The following is a 23,714-nucleotide window of genomic DNA, read 5'->3' on the forward strand; positions in this document are numbered from 1 at the left end:
TTGGTAGTCAAGTACACTACGGACCTAGTAGTGACTTAGGTTGGTACCTCAGGCCTAGTAAGTACAGTAGTACCTACCGTAGTACTCAGTGACTTTAGTACTGAATACGTGGTAAAACTGCCTTAGGAACTCTTCTGGGCTTTCCCCTCCCAACCCAAATCTAATCCCTCGGTCGCAAGTGAGACTTAATACCACGGGTTCAACCGTCCTCATTGTTTTGTGCCCACATGTTCTTTTCCCTGGTGCTGTTTATGAATTCCCTCTAATCTCTCGGTCTTTCTACTCTCCCCCCTTTCTCTCTTCCTATTGCGCTGTTACTCTTTCCCACTCCTCTTCTTCTTCTTCTTCTTCTTCTTCTTCTTCTTCTTCTTCCTTTTTCTTCCCCCTCCTCCTTCCTTACGTGCACCGAGTGTTTCTTTCCCAAATAAGTCGCAAGCAGCTGCTGGACCAGCGCTTGGCAATCTCTCCCTTTCTAGAGTTCTTATCATCTGTACAGTACAGCCGACGGCGCATCGAGCAACTGTAAGGCGCCTGAATTCGTCTGCACAAGCGTTGTCCCGCATTATAACTAGCCTTCTAATGTAGGTGATTGCCTATCTCCTGCTACAATATTTCTTTTTGGCTCGTTTGCGCCCCTCTCTCCCCCCTGAGCATTGCTTGATAACCCCATCTCCCCTTTGTTCTATGGTCTCCGTTCTGAATGGTGGTTTAATTGGTCTTGGTAGATCGCTTGTCCGCGTCTCCACATCGGTCAACGAAGGCAATCGCGCTTGATTCCCCTCATTTGCAGGGAATCCCTCTGGTCGCAATTTGAATCCTTGACTTTAGCACTGGTTGACTTCAAATTCTTCACTGCTGCTTTTGGATTTCGTCCAGCAGCGCATAACAAACAACTCCGTGAAACCGACGTCTTGAGCTTGTCCACCACCCCCCTCTCGCCCTCATAGAGTCACTATTTCATCCGGTATACTCTGTCCTCGGCTACCTTGCAATCGACTCCAAAGCTTCATCCAAAGTCCCTCCTGTCGATCAACCCCCTGTCCAGCCTCCGAGCAGCGCACGAGCACTTGCAATCCAAGATTAGGTGGGGAAACACGGACTGGCATCAATTGGCAATGCTGTATAGCAATTCATAGCAAATCGAAGGAATATACCCACAGGAGAACTGGCCAGAATGTCCACAGAGGACCCTTTTGCTTTCCTCGGCGAGGAACAGAAACAGACACACGGCAAGAAGCCGCATTGGAGGGAGAAATTGTTTTCCAAGGACAAGAAAGCCAGAGGATCTACAGACCAACAGATTGAGGCATTCTTGGGACCTACTCGCTCCAAGTCTCTGTCCTACGGTGCAACAACCACTCAGCGCGAACTGCGGCCGCTGCGTCCGGATGCTGCCAGTCGCTGGCCCTCTGCCCAGGACGTGCTCAATGCCTCGTCCTCAATCACCGCTGCCCATGATGTTACTCCAGTAGCGGACTTCACAAAGCCTCCATACAAGAGTCGTCCTCGAAAAGGAGTGAAGGTGAGGTTTGCCGATCGGAAGCCCGAAGTCATCGGAGAAGGAGGAGACGAGGTAGAGGTTCCAACAATGGAAATATCTTTGTGTCGAAACAGGGCTCAAAGCCTGGAATCAACCGAGTCAGACAGCCAGTCCGAGCCGGAAGGGCCTCCTCAATTGCGTCTCGACACCTCATTCGGAGGAAATGATGCGCCTACGCCCCGTGAAAAAAGCCGCGAACATCCTAAGGCACTGGCACTTGGAACGAGAGCAGAGGACTGGAAACCTCTTCTCCTCCATAATGCCCAGGATGCGGATTTCTTGATGACCCTGAGTCTGGGAGAAAGAGGCTCCCGTCTGTCATTTAGAGCCTCCCCGGAGTCGAATTCGTTTGCGCAACGCGTTCGGGCGAAGATGCAAGCTGAGGAGGGTCTTGCTTTGCAACATCGACTCTCGGATCCTATGTCGCCCGGCGATGAGAACGAAACTCAATCTCCGGCTCTAAGAGTTCCGGATAGCCCTAGTTCGACCTACGAGACGCCGCCGATTTCTGAGACAGAGCCAACCCCTCCGGAAAACCCATTCAAAGACTCTCCGAGTCCTCCCTCGGTCACCCGGTCTGTGGCGTCGGAGAGACCTGTTCTTTCTCCGGTTCTGTCAACAAGTAGCAACATGCAGACTCTTTCCTCTCCGATTCGCCAGCCGAATCCTAACCTACCCGTTCCAGAAGTTGCAAGCCGACCGTCTAGTAGAGACGCGCGAGAACCCTCTCGCAGCCCACAGCCGGCGAAGTTCTCTCTCAAGTCTATTGCCAATCAGCTAGGTGACACTGCTTTCGCAGACTTGAAGGGGTATGTGGTACAATTCCGGGACCCAATTGAGATTGCCGCCGAAAGTGCAAAGCCACTTGTTGGAACCCCACTCTCAGAATGGATGAGGGCAGCCTTGTGGTGGTTTTTGCGTGGAAAAAAGAGACTAGAAGCCTATGCGCGATCGCGCCCTTCGAGTTCGAATTCTGGTGTCCGGTCACCCCAGACTCGACCCGCAGAGAGCGCGAAGCAAGCGGTCGTTGATCTCGCCAAGGCATTGTGGATTACCGAGAATATCGTCCCTCAACATGAGGAGCTGGCTCGATACGGTTCAATGAGCGTGGATGCTTTGCTTGCTGTGGCAAGTACGACTGGCAACAAGGAGCTGGCAGATCTTCTAAGCCTGAGTCAAACCATATCGAATCACTTGCGGTCGTTGGCGATGTCTATCAAGAGGAACAATATTCTGATGACTCTGGCGCAGGAAAGTTCTCCGAGTGACATTGACAGCACCGTCTGGGTTCAGTATCCTGCTTTTGCGCCCGATGTTGCTGCGATTTTATCGGGGACGGCGACGAAATCTCTCCTAGTTGACACCTCTGGGAAAGCACACAGCTTCGTGCAGATGATGCCACTTGGCGATACAAACCGCTATTTCAGCTATGGAAGCATGTTTGTTGACGTCTGTATCACATCGAGCGACGATGATGACAAGCAACATCCTGTACCATGCGCTTTGTCCATCATCCGGGATAGGGCTGACTGGTACGTTTTTGCGGCCATAACTAGCCAGAGCGATCTGGTCAATATCGTGATACAATCCGATAAGAAGAACGGTCCTACGTGGGAAAGTGTTAATTGGCACGTCCGGTCACACTCAATGCGCGTTAAGCTTCCCCGCGGCTTTGAGTTACATGTTCAATTCCAGGAAGAGGATTTTAAGAACATCTGGAACATTGTTCAGTACACCTCCAAGACCGAAGCGAGTCTCAAGCCAGAGAAAAACGAGACATTAATTTACGAGAATACCCTCAAGACTTTCCGCTACATTGACTCTGTAACTCCCAAAGCCTTCCCTTCCGAGCCTGTGGAAAGATGCCGCATACGCCTCTTCGAGAGAACTGTGCCGTTGACTGAGGGCACAGGCCAGCGTATGCAGCACCAGGGCTTCCGGATAGCGATACTTACCAGTCCGAAAATCAAGACTCTGAGCAGTGTGCGTCACATTCTCGGAAGTGGCGCCCCTATAGTCTTTGGCCTTCTCCGTGGTGACGATGGGGCACCTGCTCTTCTTCTGAAAGTCAAGGAGGATGGCAGAACCAGGTCTATGCTGATGGCATTCGAAGAGCTCGAAGAGCGAACAATGTTGCATTCTCTCCTGCTGGGAATCCTTCCGCAGGAACGGGAAGCGAAATCATCGGATATCTCTATTCGGGCCTTTACACTTGAGCAGCCCGCGGATCGAGCTGCGGGAAAACCCGCTAAGGAACATATCCAATTCCCCGCTGGCACGATCTCGATCATAGATGAGCAGTATACACGACCGGATCATGGTTATGGCCCTACCGTTCTTTCGGAGCATTTGCGTGCCTTCATCGCGACGGAATGGGGTTCGGTTACGGACCGTCTCAATCTCGGTACGTATGTGGATTTGATGAACTGGTAACATGACTGACGTATTGCAGGCCCTGGTGAGTTGAAGCTTGGCCTTGATGTCAACAATCGAACAGGCCTTAGCCTATATCGACCAGGCCAGAAAGATCTTACTGTTTCCGTTGCGGAGAACATGGTCATTCCCGAGATGCCTGATAAATTGACCGACTCTCTCTCCAAAATTATGGCAAACCCGACGATTCGACGCTTCGACTTTGCAACCGTGCAAGGTACGGTTCCTACACTCCTGGCAGCATGAACACCAATTGATTGTCGTTTTAGATCTCCACACATTTCAACAGGCCGTGACAGGGTTCAGGGTGCTTTTTGATAGGTAGATTCCCAGAGAGCCTTTCTCTCTCTTTTCCTCCGATGCTGATGGAATAACAGTGTGGCCTCATCATTCGCCATATCACGGCGTCGTATGGTGGTTCCCATCACCAAGAAATGGGAATCGAGCCTCGCCCGGGTCCAGGTCATCCGTCGGGACAGAGTCGTGCAACTTGTGGCTTTCCTGAGCGATTTCCAGTATGGCAGATGCATGAACTTCGTTCTCAAGGGCACAGACACTCTCGAACCGTACGGCAAATCCGGCAAATTCGGCGTCCGCATTGTCGATGCTAAGTTTGCGTTGCCGAAATCCGACGACGATCCTGCCTCCAACTTTGTCTCTCTGGATACACCGGATTATCCAATGGAGCATGACGATATCTCGATTGCCTTCGACTCTGAAGCAGGTATGTATTCGATCTTTCTCTTCAAGCGTTTGTCCTCTGTTTGTCTAGGTATCTAATTCGCCGGGGTGGTGTTGTGTAGACCGGACCAATTTCCAATCCGCTGTTCCAGGCTCCGTCCGTGAACCATCCCGGATGGGCTCGCTTCGCCGATAATCCATAAGCCCGACAGTTCCTCCCCACTCAGACCCGAGACAACTCCTTTCGTTTCCAACCTCTTATCTGGTGTCGGAACCGCGTAAACTCACGCCATCCCAGCTCCACCCCGCATCAGTCACGTGTCGACTCACCGCCATGGAGAAGCTCTTTTCCTCCCCCACTTTTGTTTCAAGTCACCGGAAGGGCGTGCCGCAGTCCCCGGCTTTGACCTGCCCCCCTCTCTTCCCCAAACCGCCCTTTTCATCCATATTCCCTATTATCAACTAAGCTCCTGTGTGACATAGCACATAGTCCTCTGCTAGGGCTGTCATTGCTACTTTCTCGTGGAAAGAAAAGTACAAGATGGTTCCTGCAAATCGAGAAATGGGAACTTCCACGCGCTCACTCCATGCGGATGATGCGCTAAATGTGGTTTCAGACGTTGCTCCTCCAATTCACGTTGCCACTACTTTTCGGTACTCCGATAACCCCGACGATCTTGTGCCTTTCGCAGACCTTACAGGCGACGTATGTCTCGAGCTACCCGTATGAATCTCTCTGGGCGCTTCTAACAGTCATGCCGCAATATAGAATGAGCGGGACAAAACAGCACACATATACTCGAGATTGTCGGCTCCCAGTTCTACACGCTTTGAAGCCATTCTCTCATCCCTTCTCAATGGCGAGGCCATCAGCTACTCTTCCGGGTTGTCAGCCCTGCATGCTGCCCTAACGCTGCTCAACCCTCGCCGTATCGCGATCGGAAATGGCTACCATGGGTGTCACGGTGTGATCGCGCTTTTCAGCCGCGTAACTGGACTTCAGAAGCTGGACCTCGACTGTCCCGCGGAGCAATTAGAAGCAGGTGATGTAATCCACTTGGAAACGCCGGTGAATCCCGAGGGAACCGCATTCAATATCGAAACATACGCCAAGAAGGCGCACTCGCGAGGGGCGTACCTTATCGTCGACGCTACGTTTGCACCTCCGTTCCTCCAAGATCCGTTCAAGTGGGGCGCCGATCTGGTCTTGCATTCGGGGTCCAAATATTTTGGGGGTCACAGCGATGTTCTATGCGGTGTGCTTGCCACTCAGCGCGAGGACTGGGCTAAGCAGCTACTTCAGGATCGGATCTTCCTGGGCAGCGTTATGGGGAATATGGAGAGCTGGCTGGGTGTGAGGAGCCTGCGGACTCTCGAAGTGCGGGTTCAGCGCCAGAGCGAGAACGCGACCAAGCTTGTTTCGTGGCTACACCAAGCGCTTTCCGACCAAAACCCTGCTTCTGGTAGCGACGAGGCTTTGGTTCAGGCAGCTCTTGACAGTGTGCTTCACGCGAGTCTGCAGAAGGAAGATGAGTCGTGGTTGTTGAAGCAGATGCCTAATGGATTTGGACCTGTCTTTTCGATCATCACGAAGACGGAAGATTACGCTCGCAAACTTCCTAGCAAGCTTGCTTTCTTCCAACATGCTACTAGCCTTGGAGGAGTTGAAACGCTTATTGAATGGCGGACTATGTCGGATACCACGGTCGATCGCCGGTTGCTGCGGATTAGTGTTGGTTTGGAGAATTGGGAGGATCTTCGCCAGGACTTGGTGACTGCATTCAAAGCTTTAACCGAGAGCAACTAGATTATGCGATAAGAATAGAAAGTAATTATTACGATCAGTATTTGTGTGTAATAAGGAATAAGGGTGCGCAATGCGTACTGTGTAGTGAGCGGGGCTGCTTATCGCCGCCTCCTTTGCCGCGGTTCTTTTATCTTTCTCTCTCTCTACAATTAAGTTGCATATTGATCTGACAACCTCACCTCCGAACCGTGCAAACAAGACCACTCAACCCTAACAGCTCCTCACCCGAGTCAAGTTAACCACCTTCTTCTTCTCTCCAGCCAGGTCTCTCTCTCTCTCTCTCTCTCTCTCTCCATTTCTCAAAATTAAACACAACCTCACACCTACCCATCCATCCATCATACACACACATCGAGATAAAAGCAAACGAGAAGAAAACCAATCAACCCACTAGCAACAATGTCAACCTTCCAGATCCACTACTTCTCCACGGCCACCAGCTACACCGGCAAGCAGACGGAGCGCCTGCCCGCGCCCCTACCCCTCGACCAACTATTCCCGCTCCTGGAGGCGCGGTACCCCGGCATCACGGCGGCAGTACTCCGCAGCTGCGGCGTCAGCGTGCGCGAGGAGTACGTCGATGTCGAGGGCGAGGATGCGCGCACGGTGGTCATTGGGGCCGGTGATGAGGTCGCGGTCATTCCGCCGGTTAGTTCGGGGTGAATATTTGGTGTAGGTATGTTCTGAGACCGAGGTCTTTGGGTTGGGGTCAGGGTGTGCCAGGTGGATTGGGGGGTAAACTTATGGCCGATTATATTGGTTCTAGTTTTGGTTGGACTATGTTATTTGTTTTTTTGGGGGTGCTGAGCTGGTACAGTATATATAATTCCGGGGCGTGGGTGTATTAGCTGGAGTATTAAGGCTGGAAATAGAAAATGGGAAACAGAACAGAATCCAAAGTACACGAGTGGAAGGACGGTGGATGAAATGAAGGGAAACTTGAAGGCAGGAGCGATATCCAAATGAGAAACCTGAGAACAAGAAAGGTCCACCGTTGTGGTACAGTCCAAACAAACAAACAAGCATTTCTGCACATCAACGCCACTGTTACCACCACCAGCAGCAGCAGGTCAGCATTACTTATCTTTGCATCTTCACCCCATGAATCCATTGCGCAACAGCATTTCATCATCCTCTACCCCTCCAACTTCTCCACCCCAGCCGCCTTCTTCTGTCGCCAGAGAACGATCCCACAGATCGCGGAGAAGAAGAACATGATACTAAGGTATCCATCGTTAGCCCAAACCAACCCCCATCTCTATCCCTCACGACAAGAGAAAGGGGACCAGAACGCACCATAAAGCAATACTCAACCCCCAAATCGACTTGGCCTCCAAACACACCGCCTTGGTCGCCCCGATCCAATTGCTGTAGTTGACTTTCCCATCCAGATGGTCGAGGTAACTGCTCAGATGCGTGGCAAAGGTGTAAGCCGAAGAGTTGTTGTTGTTGCTGCTGCTGCTGCTCCCGATCTTCGTGCATTGCAGGTACGACAGCGGTTTGCCCAGGATGACGGCCACCACGATCACGGCGATGAGGAGCAGCGTGTCCAGGACGGCGGCGGCCAGGAAGGGGAGGATGTTGTCGTAGTAGAGGATTGTGGTGATTAGAGCGTAGATTACGGCGATGCTTGTCTTTTTGATGGGGTCGTTAGTTCTGGGTGTTTTGGGTAAGGGGTTTGGGAAGGCTGGGGGGGGGGGGGGGGAAAGGGAGGAACTGACAACTGTGATGGTGCCGATGAAGATGGCTGGGGGGGTGGCGTTGTTGGACACGATTTCTGAGATGAAGTTGGCTGTGAGGCCGATGATGGTGATCAGGCTGCACATTTGGATCAGGCGCGCGATTAGGAAGGTTGCGCCTAGGAGGCCGTAGGGGGGCATTTTGTTGATGGTTTGGATTCTGTGAATGTGGGTGTGCTGGTGTATGTATGTGTCTGTGTGCTCGAGGTCGCGAGGACAAGGTCGACTTTGGGCTGGACAATGATTATAAGGTGCTTTGCAGCGAAGGAGTGTAGATGTGAATAGACACAGTCCGGACAAAGGAAAGAAAGTATGGAGAGAAAGTATAATAAATAAGAAGAAGGAAAGTGAAGGCAAGGAGGGTGTGAGATACTCTGAATAGACTTATTGACTCAACTTGAGAAGTATCCGGTTGAGACAATGAGGCCTTATATACTGTGTACATCTCCCCATCTTGTCTCATCCTGCTCCCATCCCCAAACGATCAACGATCAACGATCAACAAAAGAAGCTCGGGTCTAGACCACCATGCCATACTGAGCCTCTCATTGCCCTCTGCTGCAGCGCCAATGGTCGACTCGCATGGGTCCAGTCGAATGCTGAGCCGGGAAGCGAGCGCTTACAATCTCGATTGGCATCCACCCTGGCGCGTAGCGATCTCCCTTCTCCGGGACAGCCGGCCACTCCTAGCCAACAGCCACCAGAGCTTATTTCGACCTGAGACAACCGTCTGTCAAGGACTGGCGCTCGGGAAGGTAGCTTTGTTACGGAGACCTTTGCCCTGGTGAAGCGCTCCCTGGTCTGTTTGCACGCATGGGCCCTAGCCATTTGCCTGTGATAGCGATACTGGATCAGAACTGTCTGTCGGATCTTATTATAGATGCAGACACACGGAAGCGTCTGCATGCAGATCTGTGTCGCCAGATCCCTGGATTTCGAGCCGCTGTCCCGCATCTCTATATTAAGCATGGGGGTCAGACCCTGGCCCTGCGTAGATGAGGCTAATTCGGGGACTGGCCGTTGTTGGTGGTATGTCAACGTGACTAACGCTAGATGAAATACTCTGGTCCCGCTTTCGCACGAGCCTTATTCCCACAATGACAGGGTTGGCTCGCTGAACTTGCACCATATGCACGCGCTGAGGTTGTCGGTGGGTGTTGGTTGGCCCATCCGTACAGCAAGTCTTCTGAAACCGCTGTGGCTATGTCACGCCAATTGATGCGGGAAATGCTTCTGAGCCTGATCTAGGTACTGGGAAATGCTATTTGCAGCCACTATTCCGGTGGTGAGTTGATACGTATGCCCATCGGCGGCGATAGGGCCACTCGATCGCTAGCAATTGTCCTCATCTGAGGCTGTCCGAGGCGATGCTGCATTCAGCTTGACTGTTATGTCCTCAAACATGGGCCCAGTCTCTTCTGGTGGTAGCGCGCAGTTTATGTGCTCGTTGCATTCTTTGTGTCGAGACCGCCTTGGGATGCCAATCTATGGGATTGGTCAAGTTAGTCAACTCATGTTTCGCAGAGAGTGAGGTAGGTGAGACCAGAAGATCGCTAGTGACTGGGATCGTCGGTCTTCGTATCCACTAGTCAACACGCTGGACAAGGTATTTCCCTTCACTTCATCGAAGCAGAAGGATAGCATGCAATTGACCTCGACTGGCACTCAGATCATGCTGTAGGGACTTTGGCACAGAGATTGGCAGTGTAGTGAGTATACGGAAGCGAGCCAAGATAGTGAGCTCGCTTTCGAGGAAAGACTATCAATGAATAATTTCCTGTTTGAGGTTCATCCTGCCCTTGCAGTGTCCAGATGTGCTGTATACATATGTACCTTGGAAACATCTATGCACTGACTAATCATTGATGGCAAACTGTCTGACCGCCCAAGCGGTGAGTGGCAAATGCCGGCATTATCAGTGGATTTTTCGGTGTCGGGGATTTGCCGCCGTGCGCTCTTTCCCTCCTCCTGCCTCTCAGATACACCTGCTCTGCGATTGTTGGGCATGTATGATGGGTGCTCCAGAATGTCCTTGCTACTCTCCAAGGCGAGAGTCTCGCAGAGAGTGGCTGGTGTGAATCGCTATGCCTCCAACCTGAAGCTTGTCCGGACCTGCGGGATCGCAGCATCGCGTGCCTCCCCGAGATTAAGTGTCAGCAATCCCACTAAAGACTATCTTATCATCCAACGGCGACAGTTCAGTCTAGGATCCAAGGTAAAATAATCCATCCGAATGCTTTGCTTACTCCGGTGGTTAATCGCTGGTTGTCTAGTGTCTCTCTCCTCAAGACCATCCTCAAGACTATGAACCGTCCAAACCGACGGCTTCAACTCAAGGCGACGACCTGCTGCAATCGGCGCTTTCACTCGAGAATCTTCGGCTGCGACTCGAATTTGAGAAGTACGGAAATGTTCGAGAGTATCTGCAGAAATGGCAAGACAGCCAGGATAATTGGGCGGACCCTGTCCGAGGACCTGGAACCGCCAACAAGATGCTCGCGACCGATGCCTGGAGAGGGAACATGCTGAACGACAACCGTGAAGCTATGGATGCAGGATTTGATGTCTTACGAGAGTCAGACGATGATGCGGAGCTCCACAACAGAGACGATGAAGGCGCGGGTCTGAATCACTACCTGGAGCCAGGTGACCTTGTGGCCATGTCAGCGTAAGTGAGCTCCGAAAGTTCTTCATTTCTGCAATAACCTCGCTGACGTCCCCCCTCCAACCGCACAGGTCTGATGGGATCCTTATTTACGCAATCTACGTTCGCTCTATTGCCAAGCAGCAGCAATTCTACACGGATAGAGGTAAATGGCGCATCGGTTTCAAGAGGGACCTTGAATACGTCGTGAAGGGATTCGTGCCGCGGGAAATGGTGGCGCCCCTTCTGCCTCACTTCCCCGAAGATCTTGCTGCGATGGGTAGTGAATTTCAGTCCACTATCGAGGGCGGAGTTCCCAGACATGCGGGAGCTCATCTCATCAAGAAGATCCAAGAGTTCGACTTGGGCGTGCGGGACATCTACCGCAACAACGCGCTACGGCTGGACAACCTCCACGACTTGGTGGCAGACGACGAATCAAACTTGTTATGTACCCTCGAGGAACTGGCCTGCAAGGCTCTGGAAATCGAGGAGGACCAGTTGGATCCAACGTTGCTTTTCCTCATTCATCGGTGCGTCCACGAGAACTCGTTCCTGATCGATTATGACCGGAGCTCTCTTTTCGTCAACCATTACCTAGTCAGACCTCGACGTGTTGCCCGGGTGATCAATACCGTCTGCACTTGGGTGCATGAGCACCAAGATTATATTGTCAACTCAGCCCGTGGCAAGGACACCCCCTATATCCGCAACCATCCTCTACAGCAATTTCTTTTAAAGGCTCAGCGTCTCATTCGGCAGAGTCGGACTGTGCGTTCCCCAACCACCGTGGCATGCGTGGGCCCAAGCGCTGTACGAGTCGAGCCCAAAGAGAACGCTAGCCCTGCGATATACCGTGAGGTTCCCACCGAAAAGTTCAACGACGATGATCGTGTCATCATAGAATACTTGCAGCATTGGTGCCTGCCTCCTCGGCGAATGACAAGAGGTCATATGCGGTCCGCGGGGTCGCATATCATGCGCAGCACCGGCATGTACAGCGCGGTGGAATTGGGCCCCGCGACAGCCACGCTCTTCTTGCAGGAGCTGGGTGTATTCCATCCTTGGGAGAATACACGTCTTCTCGACCATCATCTTGCCCTTCCCGGGCATGGGGTCTCTCACGAAAGCGATAATCTGTGGGCTAGAGTAGCCGGAGAAGCCCAATTGCTCGCGGACAAGAGCCAACTCGAAGATTCCATGGAGGATTTGCGGGTTGATTGGGGTGATCTGCAAGTTTACTGTGTAGACGACGTTAGTGCAAAGGAGATTGATGACGGTGTCTCACTCGAGCGCATCCCCGGATCAGACGACACTTTCTGGATTCATATCCATGTTGCCAACCCCACCGCATTCTTGGATCACGAATCGAGCATCATCAAGCGGGCCGCCTCTCGAGCCGAGAGTCTTTACGTCCCTGAGCGTAGTTATCCCATGATTCCCGACTCCGTGACGCAGAAACACTTCAGTTTGGGCCCGAACCGTCCCACGCTCACATTCAGCGCCAAGATGAATCTCCAGGGCGACATTCTGGACACTAAGGTTGCAAACGGTACGATTCGGAAAGTAACATACATAACTCATGACCGACTACGCCGCATCTTCAAGCCAGACACCGAAGCCAACGATAGCACTCAGAACCTATCCGTGGGAGGAGAATTTCCCGAGCGAATCGCTGGTCGTAAGGGAATCACAGAGACGCTTACTCCTGAGGATGAGGAAACCTTCCACATTCTCCGTCAGTTGATGGCGGGCTGGCGTGAACGTCGTCGTGAAAATGGAATGCTGGAATTCCACTACCCGCCCCGAGTTTCCGTTTCCATGTCAGTTGGCTCCGTTGCTCTACCGCCGCGAAAGCTGGAAGCTACCGAAGGCCGCTATGTCCTGGGCGACCCGGTGATCCGACTCCGCCATCACAACATCGACCTACAGGCGGTCCGCGACGATACGACCGACAACCTGATCTCTCTCCTCATGAACTTGGGATGCTGTGTTTCCGCCTCCTGGTTGTCGTCGCGCAACATCCCCGCCGTCTACGACGGCACCCAGTACCACCCTGAGTATCGCAAGCTTACGCGGGAGAACATGGAACAAGTTGGCGGCCAGGAATGGCTGAACCTGGCCTCCCCCACGGGCATCTCGCTCTCCCGCCCCATCCGGCACGTCTCGCTCGGCCTCGACGCGTACGTCAAGTCCACCAGCCCGCTCCGTCGCTACAGCGACCTGGTAGCCCACTACCAGATCGAGGCAGCGCTGCGGTTCGAGCATGCCCACAACCGTCATCTGGACGCCGCCGCCGCATCCGAGACGGAAGGCCGCTCCGTCCTCCCCTTCTCCGCGGCCGACGTAGACCGCTGGCTCGCGCGGTCCCTGTCGTTGCGCCTTCGGCTGCGCGAGACCGAGCGCGCCTCCATGCAGTTCTGGGCGTGTCTGCTGTTCTTCCGCGCGTTCTACTTCGCCGAGTCCCCACTGCCGGCGACCTTCCAGTGTCAGATCAGCAAGCGCTATGATCAGGCGGACCTGGCCAGCACGTTCCAAAGCAAGGGCTGGAACGGCGTCCTCTCCGCTTTCGGCGTCCGGTGTCGGGTTCTCGTGCCCCCCAGCATGCCGGACGCGGACCAAGTGGATGTCATGAGTCTGGTGGAGGCCAAGGTCACGCTTGTCGATATGGACCGGATGCTGGTCGTCGTGGAGGCGACCCGGCTGATCTGTGGCTCGCCTGCGCAGTCAATGTTGGGGGCGTATAGACCTACCATGGCTTAGCGGGATGTGTGTGTGTGTGTGTGTGTACAATCTGGCTTCTGGGTGTATATTGTTTCATGTCATTGTGCACCATGTAAGATAAATAGTATACCATCTCTCTCTCTTATTTTAGCGACGTCTGTACAATTGTCTTTTGGAAGTACTCTGTAGGTGTATTTGCGTAAGAGATATCCACATGCTGGACAACATTCTATAACAGTCAACCACCCGGAAACTCGGTACAATACCATTCCTTACATATTCAAATATATTCAACAGTGAGCCCCACGTATGCTCTGAGGGAGATATACAGCCAAAAAGCTACCTAATCAAACCCATCAACTCAAGCACCAAACACCTCCTTAACGAGCGTCTTCTTATTGACTGCAACAGAATTAGCCACCGCCCTCAAGAAGAAGAAGAGAAACAAAAGAACAGAGAAGATAGAACTGGGGACATACCCTTGCCCATGGCATTCCGCGGAATAGGTCCACTCAGGACCTTCATCTCCTGCGGCAGCTTGTAATTCGCCAGCCGATCCTTCAGGGCGCGCCGCATGTCCATGGCGCCCCAGGGCTTACCGTTCCGGCCGCCCGTGTTCGCGACTTCCGGGTTCAGCACCACCACGGCCGCGACCTTCTGGCCCCATTGTTCGGAGGGGAGGCCCACGACCGCAGCTTCTGAGATTTGAGGGCTGTGCCGCGCAGCCAGAGGGGTTAGCTTGGGTTGAGGGGGAAGACTCAGACCCAGGGTTGGGTCAAGGGGTAGTATACGTACAGCGAAAGCAACTCGCGCTCGACCTCCAGGGCGCTGACCTTCTCGCCGCCGGTCTTGATGATGTCGACGCTGCGGCGGCCCTGGATGAAGTACATGGGGCCCCGGGCCCAGTCGCCACTGGCGCCGGAGCCGGCGGCCTCGACGAGGCGGCGGGTCGCGACGTCGCCCGTCTTGAACCAGGCACCCCGGGTATCTTCGGCGGGCACGAAGGACTCGCGCGTGGCGGCGGCGTTGGCCCAGTACTCCTGGAAGATGGTGGGCCCGCGGAGCTGGATCTCGCCCTCGCGCTCGCGGCCGGTGCGCGGGTCGATCTCCTGGCCCGGCCGGATGACCTCGTCCGTGTCCGTGTCGACCAGCCGCGCCTCCACGGACGGCAGCGGCCAGCCGACGCTGCCGTCGACGCGGTCGCCGACCGCCAGCCCGCAGCTGATCGCCATCCCCACCTCCGTCATCCCGTAGCGCTCCAGCAGCACGTTGCCGTCGCTGAGGGCCTGCCACGCCTGCTTCGTGGGCGTCGGCAGCGCCGCGGACCCTGAGATGTTCAGCCGCAGGTTCGCCGGGCGGATGGCCGTGCGGGCCGCGGTTTGAACCTCCGGGCCGAGGGTGGGGAAGGACGAGAGCAGGCGGTTGTAGATGGTCGGGACGGCGGTGAGGAAGGTGATGATCTCCTTCTTCTTCTTCTGTGGGTCAGGCACCGACTCCGGAAGGAACGGCGCGGCGAGCCGCTTCCACACTGCGTCCGTGTTGAACGGGAACATGAACTCGATGGACGAGCCCGCCAGGACCGGCGTCACGATCGCGTTGACCGTGCCGTGGATGTGGTGCAGAGGGAGCAGGTGGAGGAGCCGGTCCTGCGCCGTGTACTCCCATGCTTGGAGGAGCGAGGCCGCTTGCGCCGTCAGCGCGGATTGCGGGATCAGAACGCCTTTCTGCGCTGGTGTGTCAGCACCGTCCCTTACTTTCTTGGAGGAAGAAGATGAAAAGGAAAGATAGCGTCCGTACCGGTCGGTTCGTGGTCCCGGAGGTGTACAGCATCATCCCACCGCGGGGTTGCTGTCCTGTAACGTCTTCCAGGGTCACCGAAGAGGAGCCCAGACTCGTGGCTCCCACTTCGATCTTCTTCTTCACGTCAAGGATGGGTTCCCGGTCCAGTCCGGCGTTCAGGACGTCCTGGGCTTTGTTGGCGTACTTTTCCGTGGCCAGCAGGACCTTGGCCTGCGAATTGTCCATGATGTACTTGAGTTCGCCGACCGGGAAAGCAGGGGAGAGGGGGAGGGCGATCGCGTCGCTGGCGAGGATCGAGAGAAGCGTCACTGCCGTCACGGTCAGTTCAAGGACCTGCTCTCAAGTATGCGGAGAGGAAACAGGACAAGCCGAACAGTACCTACGTAGTCGTAGCTGTTCTCCGCCAGGAAAGCAACCCTCTCCCCCGACAAACTGCCATGACGCCCTCCTCCAGATTGTATGAGTTGCTCCTTGGCCTGTAGGACATCTGCGACCAGGTTGCCGTACGTGAAGGAGCGAGCCGATGCGCTGTGGACGACCGCCAGGTTGGATTGGTCGTGGTTCTGGAGGGCGCGGAAGAGAGGCAGGTTCGGCAACGAGGCGAGCGATCGACGGCTTGCAGGTGTCAGGCCAGCTCGAGCGCGAGCATGGCGGACCAGACGGGGAGAGGCAATTGAGCCCCGCGACAGGACTGAGATCAAAGGGCGGCCTGGCATGATGAAGCTTGGAGAAGCATGCAGTGCATGTTCAGGAGTCTGGGTGAAAGATGCTCAGAAATCACGAACTGATGTCATTTTCAGAAGAGCTCCCGCGGAGGTTGGCGGAGAGTCGGCGGTCTCGGCGCCGCGATAAGACCCTTTGCTCCGGTTATCGGCTGTTCCCCATGTCTGGATCTTCGTCCGGGGAAGCGATCACGTGTATCCTTCTGGAACTGTAAAACAGTTAGATCTTCGATTTGTATAGGTCGCGGAGCGTCCGAAGCCTTCTACGAGGAAATACAGGGGAGGGAGTTACCCCTCGCTGGGTTATATTTATAACGAGCTTGAGTCTAGCAATGGCAGGGGGAATAACCTCGACTTCAAGGTGCACTAAAGATCCCTGAACACAGAATCACGCCGCTTTCCCTTGCACTTTTTGGTCAGTGGCTCGAGTTCGAGCCGTTTCTTTGCCTTTCTACCTTTCCCCTCTTTTTAAGACATGGCTTGCAGGCAGGTGAAGTGGGTTGCGGTGAATGGAAGGAAGGAAGGGGTGTTACAGGAAGGTGGATGTTCTCGGATTCTGCAGATGAACCAAGATATGCTTTACTTGCGCATGATGATGGGGTATTCGAGAGGGTATTCTCTCTCTCTCTCTCTGCCGGGAGAAAATAGATGAATTCGAAGACGGTAGGCTTGGAGCACGTCGGGATTACATACATTACGGTGGGTGGGTGATCTTACAAGTGTATACTAGAGCAAGAAATCTGAACAAAGCCTTTGAGATATCACCATCTTTACAATGCCATATACCTAGACAGTGTCGGTATCTTATCTTATCTCGAGAGGTGGTCTCACCAACAGTAGAAGAGGCCATCTGCCTTGCTGCAGCAGGAGCGCAACCAGGATAGTGAAGTCGAATAGATGATTGCCTGTTGCGCACGTTTATAAGTCTTTAGGGCTATAATTCATAGCTTGCGGCATGAAGTAGGTGTGGTATGACAAACACCTACCCACAGCCTTGGCTCACTGTCAGCGTGTCAGTGAGATTGCATAGAAGCAAGTGTTTCGTCCCACCTGAGCCCGCTAGCCTAGTCGCACCATCCTGATCTTGATCCTTTCTGTACAGCAGCGTAAATCTGAATGCTTGCAAACACAATCTTGTGTATCCAACTGAAGGCCTTGCGATCATGGCCGATGGCTATCTGCAGCTCAATGGCGGGGCTGACGCTGCATCACTGGCGCGTCACTGAGCGCATCACCAGCCTGGCCTGGCATTCGTCAAATAACCATATAGCCACCCTAGCCTGTATGAAGCAGTAACTTGAGGAATGCCGACAGGTCCGGTACATCCAGGCAGCTTTAACGGCTAGGCTTGCGATAGTTCTTTTGTCGTAGGCTTGCTGCCATTAGGATTGACCTTCAAGTAGGTTCCTAAATTTACCACCGCTCACCAGACTGGGCCTTTTCCTAAGATGTCTGCCCAATGAATGCTTCACATTGGAGCGCTGAAATACATCAATAACGGCCGGGAACCAGCCATACTCATTCTGGAATGCTTGCTACGGAAGACTGGCGGTGCGAGTGTTCTTGATGTATGACTGTTAGTGAGGTTAGCGAAGCGCTCTGTTAGTTAACAGCCAACTAATCCGTAGCCCGGGGCACATTAAAGGACACCAACGCTACTGCAGTCCAATCCTCCTGCATATTGACCCCTACGAGCCCGGGACCTTTCTACTTCTTGTTGAGGGCAGACTGCTCTTGAATGCTCGAAAATAGGATAAAAAAAGACAACAGTCTTGACCACCGTTTGACTGTGGGAGCCATTGTCCTGTAATTTAGAGTCTAACAGACATGAAGACATGAAGCGTTGCGATCAGGTTGAACATTGACTTGTTATCGACATGGTACGATGTACAGCAGGTGTACAATATAAAGTCCGCGGAGGCAGCACCCCGCTAATCCCAAAGTAGCAACGCATCAGCCTGCCGCGGGCCCGGCCAATTACCGCCATCGGATTCTCAGCGACCCCCGGTACCATCCACTGCACCAGTTCAATGCGATTAATTCCATCCCGCTCCAATTGAACCCTCCGCTCGACACAACCACACCCTCCATCAGTTCCACTGCATAGATCTCTACAACCCTCGGCCCATTCCGCCTCTACTCCGCCCAATCCTCCATACCTGAAGCAATCCGAATCTCCCACCTCAACCCCCCCCACGGCCCTCACCTCCTCCGATCCAACAGAACAAGAAATCAATGCTTCTCCGCACCACCCGCCTCCCAGGCCTCCTCCGACCTACCAGCTGCAGCCGCCAGTTCTTCTCAACCACCACCACCACCGCCACCGCCAAAATGACCTCCAACACGCCAGTCGAAGACCTCATCCGCGAGAAGGTGAGCCGCCCTTCCCCCGAGCCAACCGTGCCTGGCACCCCAAAACCTCCAACCTCAAATCAGCCCACCAGAATCCAATCCCCAATCCCCCGGAACCCAACCCAACCCAACCCACCCACCCACACTAACGGTATATCCCACGAACAGCTAACAGCAGCCTTCACGCCCACCACCCTCATGATCCGCAACGACTCGCACAAACACGCCCACCACGCGCCCATGCGCGACTCCACCTCCAAGGAAACCCATTTCCAGTGAGTCTCGGCCCCAGGCCAGGCCAGGCCAGCCCATCGAACATCGAACATTGCCAGATCCCGAACCCCAAACCCCAAACCTCAAACCCAAACCCCGGAGAAAATAAGCCCAGACTAACTCGAAACCTTTGACACCAGCGTAACAATCACCTCCTCGTCCTTCGCCTCGAAACCCCAACCCGCGCGACACCGGATGGTCTACGGCTTGTTAAAGGAGGAGATGAGTCGGGAGGGCGGGATCCATGCGCTGCAGTTGCGGACGAAGACGCCGGAGGAGGAGGGGCGGGAGCGGGAGAGGGCGGCGGCGCAGTAACTTCGTTTCCCATCAGCAGCATCGTTTCTGAATATACATCATTGGGACGGTTCAATTCGGAGGTAAGTACTAGTAGGTTGGCGGGAGGGGGTTTCGCAATAACATAATTTCCAGTATGCACATACTCTCGCATCCTAGACATACATGCATGGAACAGTTGATCACTCAACGAATCTACTTACAACAGCCAGATAAATCAACAAAGGGAAGCATCATTATTATTAGGATAGTCGATTATTACGTAAAAAGGATTGGGACAGTGATGGTGGTAGTGGCGGTGGTGGTTTCTAGCGCCCAACGAACCAAAGGCACACACAACACACAACACACACAAGAACAACAACTCTATTATATACACTGCGATTAGCCATCCTGCGCGGATCCCCTAGCACCCCCCGACAGGGGAGCGACAAGGGTCGAGTTTCATCATCAAAGGCCGCATAACGCCCCTCCCCTTCAAAGACAGATAGTTAATACCAGCCATACAGGCCACACAACATGGAAGCGAAGACGCAGGGCACGAGAGGGAAGAAGCGGAGGGGCCGAACGGAGCATAGGGGACCGCAGAGCGCAGTGACGGGCGTGCTTTTTCAACCAGAGAATCAGAAGCAGCGAAGAAAAAGAAGAACAGGGTGGTATTCCAACAGAAAAGAAGAAGTAAAAAAAAAAAGACTCAAAACTGGAAATAGCAATCGGCCCCGTGGTTGTCCAGGTGTCCGACGTCGGCGCAAAAGCACAAACCTGGACTAGGACAAGGGGCGCAATCAATGGATTCGTTACAGCCTGGCGTAAATAGTGCGACAACGGGATCGGTCATAGGGATTTAAGGATCGACGTGAATAACCGCATCGATCCGACCCAAGTCGGCTGGTTCGAACACGGCCATCGGATGTTAACTTGGAACGAAGCCGCCCTCATTTCTTGTTGGCTTCGGTGACACCAACGGCTACACCAACGACGATAGCGATGATGAGGACTAGAGACATGTTAGCTACGTCTAGAGCAATGATTTTGGTAATGCAAAGCTACTTACTGACGACCAACAGGGCGTACCACTTCCACTTTCTTGCCCGGCGAGCGCTGGCAATGGCTTCCGTGATCTGAGTGTTGGCATTGGCGACGTTTCCAGCAACGTTCTCGGCGTCTTGGCTGATCTGCTCCACAGCAGGCTCCTGCATGTGAACCAGCTCTGCGACCTCCTGGTACAGTCGGCCCAGCTCGATCATATCCTGCTCAATCTTGCGAATAGCGGCCGAACGCTCCAAGGCCGCCTGTCTGGCGTCGTTGGCCTGTCTAGTACGGCTACCAGTAACCTAGAGCACTGATTAGCGAGTCATCCGGGGCAATCGCGGACAGGGCCCACCATACCTGGAAGCTCTGCTCCTGGCCCAGCAGCACACTGTCGACACCCTGCTCGATCTCTTCGGGAGTCGCCTCGGGGTTCGCGATCTCGTAACGTCTGCGAACCTGCTCTCTCAAGCGCTTCTGGAAGTCGGACTGGCATCGCTGGTACTGTTCGATCTCGCGACGGAGGTTGCGGCTGGTGACGTCGACCTGCGTCTGGACGCGGTTGTCTCCGGAGCCCGGGGTCTGCTTGATCTTCTTCAACAGATCACGGAGGTAGCGGAAGCCGTTGTTGATCTCGTCCTCAATGTAATCCAGAGTCTGGCGGGCGACCTGGTCCTCCTTTCCAGTGCTGGAGTCGAGCATGGCGTTCTGGGCGGCGGCCAGCTGGCCCTCGCGCTTGGCCTTCAGGTCCGCGATACCATCGTTGATCTCCCTGCACTTGTTCAACAGCGTGGTGGCGTCGGCCGGCTGTTCCGCGATCGCATTCATTTCTGGTAGTACGGAGAGCTTGCGTTAGGAGACTGGTAGGTTCGCATGACGGGTCCGAGCTGCGGCGCGCTTACCGTAGGTGCCGTTACCCTGGCCCTGCTCGACGGCATTGGCCTGGTCATAGGGGTTCTGGTTGTAGCCCTGCTCGCCATAAGGGTTGTACTGGCCGTAGCCACCCTGATTACCTCCGTACTTTGTTGTTCACAGGTCAGCAATGAAGGTCGAGGTGCGCATGAGCTCAGGAGTCAGGGGAGGGGTAGCAGCGGCGGTCGCGGAAGGTCGTGACCATGCTTTAAACGGAGACATACACTCATTGTGATATTATTTCGAGGTTATGTATATTTGAGATGGAAGTTTCGTAGTGATAGCGTCACTGGGAGTTATCTTGCGGAAGAGTCAAGTCGCAGGCTCGAAGGGACCAATTCGCAAAGCGATCGGAGCTCGGGTCGTACGGGAAACGACGACGGGGGGGGGGTTTAATAGCGCGATCGACGGTAGATAGGATGAGGTGAGTTCGTTCCGACAGGGAGGAGGGGTCGAGACGAAGGAGGGCGTGTAGGAAGGACGAAGGTGGGGTGCAATGAGGAAGAGAGGTCGTGGATGAAATGGAAGTTGGAAAAAGAATAGGCAGTAGTTTTTGAGTTGAGGTAAGAATTGAAGGGCAAAAAGAAAGAGTGACGGGTGAGACACACACTGGCGGCGGCTGCTGAGCCACGGGCGCGGAGGCGGTTTGAAGGAATGACTGATGGTTGGTTTGGTTAAGGATTGGATGGCTTGGAGGGCTCAGAGGGCTTGGATGGACGGGCTGGATGGCTCTGGCCCGCAGACGGCAATCTCGACAAAAACAACAACACGCACAAATTCAACCAGAAAATGAAGGTATAGAAAAGAAGGTCAGTTGAAGGAATGACTGAAGAGTAAGGTGGTTAGTTAGCAGAAAAAAAGGTTTTGTTTCAAAAACAGCAGTCTCCTCTTCTTTTTCTCCAGGTCGGTCACAGACTCACAGGTAAGTCAGGGGGTGAAATCTGCGCCCACTGCAATTTTTCGCCCAATGTATAATTAGTAGGGGGGGCTTCCAAGCTACTGCACAGACCAGTGGACGATCCTCGAGTCCCCTTTTCCCTCCCCATGAAGCAGGAGGGCAATCAAAACAATAATCTAAGTTGAGGACTGGTGAAACAAGGGAAGGACTGAGCTGCGATGGGGCTAAACGGCGGGTTCGAAGTGCAACTATGGACTAAGTACTGATCGGTAGGCAGGCAATTGTCTCTATACCATAAATTTCTATGCTCATATGCAGATACAGATTGTAGTTTGTTAACCCGTGCAGCTCCAATCCAGATGTGTATGTGCTGCACTCAATTTCCGGGCGCCAAAGTGGGAGATGACGGCGCTCTCTCCAAGCCCTCGCGACCAATTGAGCCCTGGAACAAATTACCACTACAAACAGCCCCAATGCTTGAGTGAAATGTTTGAGCAGTCCAGCACTGCGCGGACTCTATACCCACTACGTACCACACACAGTATACTCAAAAGCATATTCCCCGTCCAGCAGAGGAGGGGCAGGAACATTCTGCACGTCATTGACAGGACACCAACTCGATTATGCTAGAAGAGCTTGAACGGTCCTCCCCACTCTTGGCTGGCCCGAACAGTCAATTGGAAACTACTGTGTCAATCGATTAACTACTCCGTAAGTTCCTCAAAAGACCATAACCAAAACCCTCGCAGACCGCTTCTCTGCGGACGCAATTCCCCACAACCAACAGGTGTCTCGAAATATGAAGTGAACCATCCCGTCAAGTTTCACCCATCATCCCACAATGCAGTATTGTGTCGTTTGAACGAGATGCGAGTCAGGCTCGCCTCAGAGACACTTTCTTGCGTTATCTCCGCCACCATCAGTACCTTTCCACCAGGCAGGCAGCTCCACAATCCCCGGAGACCCTGTGGCCACTGGTCTGGTTTGTCCGCACGTCAGAGACGGTCACCTATAATTAGCAACCGATTCCCAACGTGCAGCCAATCTCGTAGGTCGGAGAACGAGTTCGCTGTGTGTGGTGGAGTGGAGGGGCACTGCCACTGACAACTGGACACGCCACATTCCCTGGTGACTTCTCGGTGGCTCAGCAGTCGCTGTGGCTGGAAGACTTTCGCTTGTTCATACTCCCAACTCGCTGTTTATACTGAGTGCTATACAACATTCTCTTGCCAACTGTATCCATTCATAGAAAACACATCGACATCGGCAAGTATCTCGTAGATTACGATCGGCCCAACTGTAACTTCCGGCTCAGTAACAAGTTCCCTTTCTGCTCATCAGGTATAGCAACCGGTGGAGAACAAATCCATGGCCAGAGACATGCTTGTAGGCCCAATCACAATCTGAACCGAGATCTTTCGCTCATGACAACAGAGCCTAGGAGATACCACTAAACTACTTCCAACAGCACCGTCCATCAAAGGGCCGAGTACCCAGTATGCCATCCAAAGCGTAAATCACTACACGTGAAAAGGAGTGCAACACAGAATCTGCAAGCATGGCCACCTTACATCTCGAATCTACATATCTGCATGCAAGGATCCACCAGAATGCACGACGGGATATGAGAGCCTGAAACTCTGGTCTCCATGCCACAGGGATTGCAGATTCGATCTGCTCATCTGCTAAACCATAGCATCGCTATGGGATAGACCCTGCAGTGCTCGAAACTGCTTTGGACTTCCCTTCTTTCATATCGAGATTCACACACTCATTCATCTATAACCTCACGACTAAAAAAGTCGTGACCGCCGCCAGAAGTACCCGAGGAAGCAAGATATAAATGGCATAGGCATTCTCTCAGCG

General features: G+C 53.7%; 7 protein-coding genes across 7 annotated transcripts; 4 read left to right on the forward strand and 3 right to left on the reverse strand.

Annotated features, from left to right (window-relative positions):
- Positions 1–1,174: 1,174 nt before the first annotated feature.
- Positions 1,175–7,124, forward strand: BO66DRAFT_323031 (uncharacterized protein; the record flags this gene model as incomplete). The annotated part of the gene is made up of 7 exons (XM_025643789.1): positions 1,175–3,944; positions 3,993–4,190; positions 4,243–4,294; positions 4,351–4,697; positions 5,215–5,360; positions 5,430–6,425; positions 6,825–7,124. The coding sequence occupies 7 exons, from the start codon at positions 1,175–1,177 to the stop codon at positions 7,122–7,124; spliced, it is 4,809 nt and encodes a 1,602-aa protein (XP_025503980.1).
- Positions 7,125–7,202: 78 nt separating this feature from the next.
- Positions 7,203–8,716, reverse strand: BO66DRAFT_391973 (uncharacterized protein). Its single transcript, XM_025647389.1, has 3 exons — positions 8,183–8,716; positions 7,758–8,095; positions 7,203–7,681 (listed from the first exon to the last, which is right to left on the reverse strand). Exons 1-3 carry the CDS (start codon positions 8,339–8,341, stop codon positions 7,597–7,599), a joined length of 582 nt encoding a protein of 193 aa, XP_025503981.1. The 5' UTR covers positions 8,342–8,716; the 3' UTR covers positions 7,203–7,596.
- Positions 8,717–10,180: 1,464 nt separating this feature from the next.
- On the forward strand, positions 10,181–13,691 carry BO66DRAFT_349861 (exoribonuclease II). Its single transcript, XM_025644698.1, has 3 exons — positions 10,181–10,415; positions 10,474–10,868; positions 10,937–13,691. The coding sequence occupies exons 1-3, from the start codon at positions 10,206–10,208 to the stop codon at positions 13,605–13,607; spliced, it is 3,276 nt and encodes a 1,091-aa protein (XP_025503982.1). The 5' UTR covers positions 10,181–10,205; the 3' UTR covers positions 13,608–13,691.
- On the reverse strand, positions 13,692–16,168 carry BO66DRAFT_391975 (acyl-CoA synthetase). Its single transcript, XM_025647390.1, has 5 exons — positions 15,748–16,168; positions 15,366–15,676; positions 14,364–15,292; positions 14,048–14,280; positions 13,692–13,970 (listed from the first exon to the last, which is right to left on the reverse strand). Exons 1-5 carry the CDS (start codon positions 16,082–16,084, stop codon positions 13,930–13,932), a joined length of 1,851 nt encoding a protein of 616 aa, XP_025503983.1. The 5' UTR covers positions 16,085–16,168; the 3' UTR covers positions 13,692–13,929.
- A 1,978-nt stretch (positions 16,169–18,146) lies between these two features.
- Positions 18,147–19,015, forward strand: BO66DRAFT_349867 (BolA family protein; the record flags this gene model as incomplete). The annotated part of the gene is made up of 3 exons (XM_025644699.1): positions 18,147–18,463; positions 18,611–18,717; positions 18,856–19,015. Coding segments are annotated over exons 1-3 (405 nt in total), but the record flags the coding sequence as incomplete, so codon positions are not given.
- Positions 19,016–20,055: 1,040 nt separating this feature from the next.
- On the reverse strand, positions 20,056–20,866 carry BO66DRAFT_411481 (syntaxin; the record flags this gene model as incomplete). Its single annotated transcript, XM_025649291.1, has 2 exons — positions 20,056–20,343; positions 20,399–20,866. 2 exons carry the CDS (start codon positions 20,864–20,866, stop codon positions 20,056–20,058), a joined length of 756 nt encoding a protein of 251 aa, XP_025503985.1.
- Positions 20,867–22,597: 1,731 nt separating this feature from the next.
- On the forward strand, positions 22,598–23,069 carry BO66DRAFT_90217 (uncharacterized protein). The gene has a single exon (XM_025653695.1). It carries the CDS (start codon positions 22,716–22,718, stop codon positions 22,950–22,952), a length of 237 nt encoding a protein of 78 aa, XP_025503986.1. The 5' UTR covers positions 22,598–22,715; the 3' UTR covers positions 22,953–23,069.
- Positions 23,070–23,714: the final 645 nt, after the last annotated feature.

This window comes from Aspergillus aculeatinus (assembly GCF_003184765.1).
Source record: "Aspergillus aculeatinus CBS 121060 unplaced genomic scaffold BO66scaffold_24, whole genome shotgun sequence".
NCBI classification, from domain to species: Eukaryota; Fungi; Ascomycota; class Eurotiomycetes; order Eurotiales; family Aspergillaceae; genus Aspergillus; species Aspergillus aculeatinus.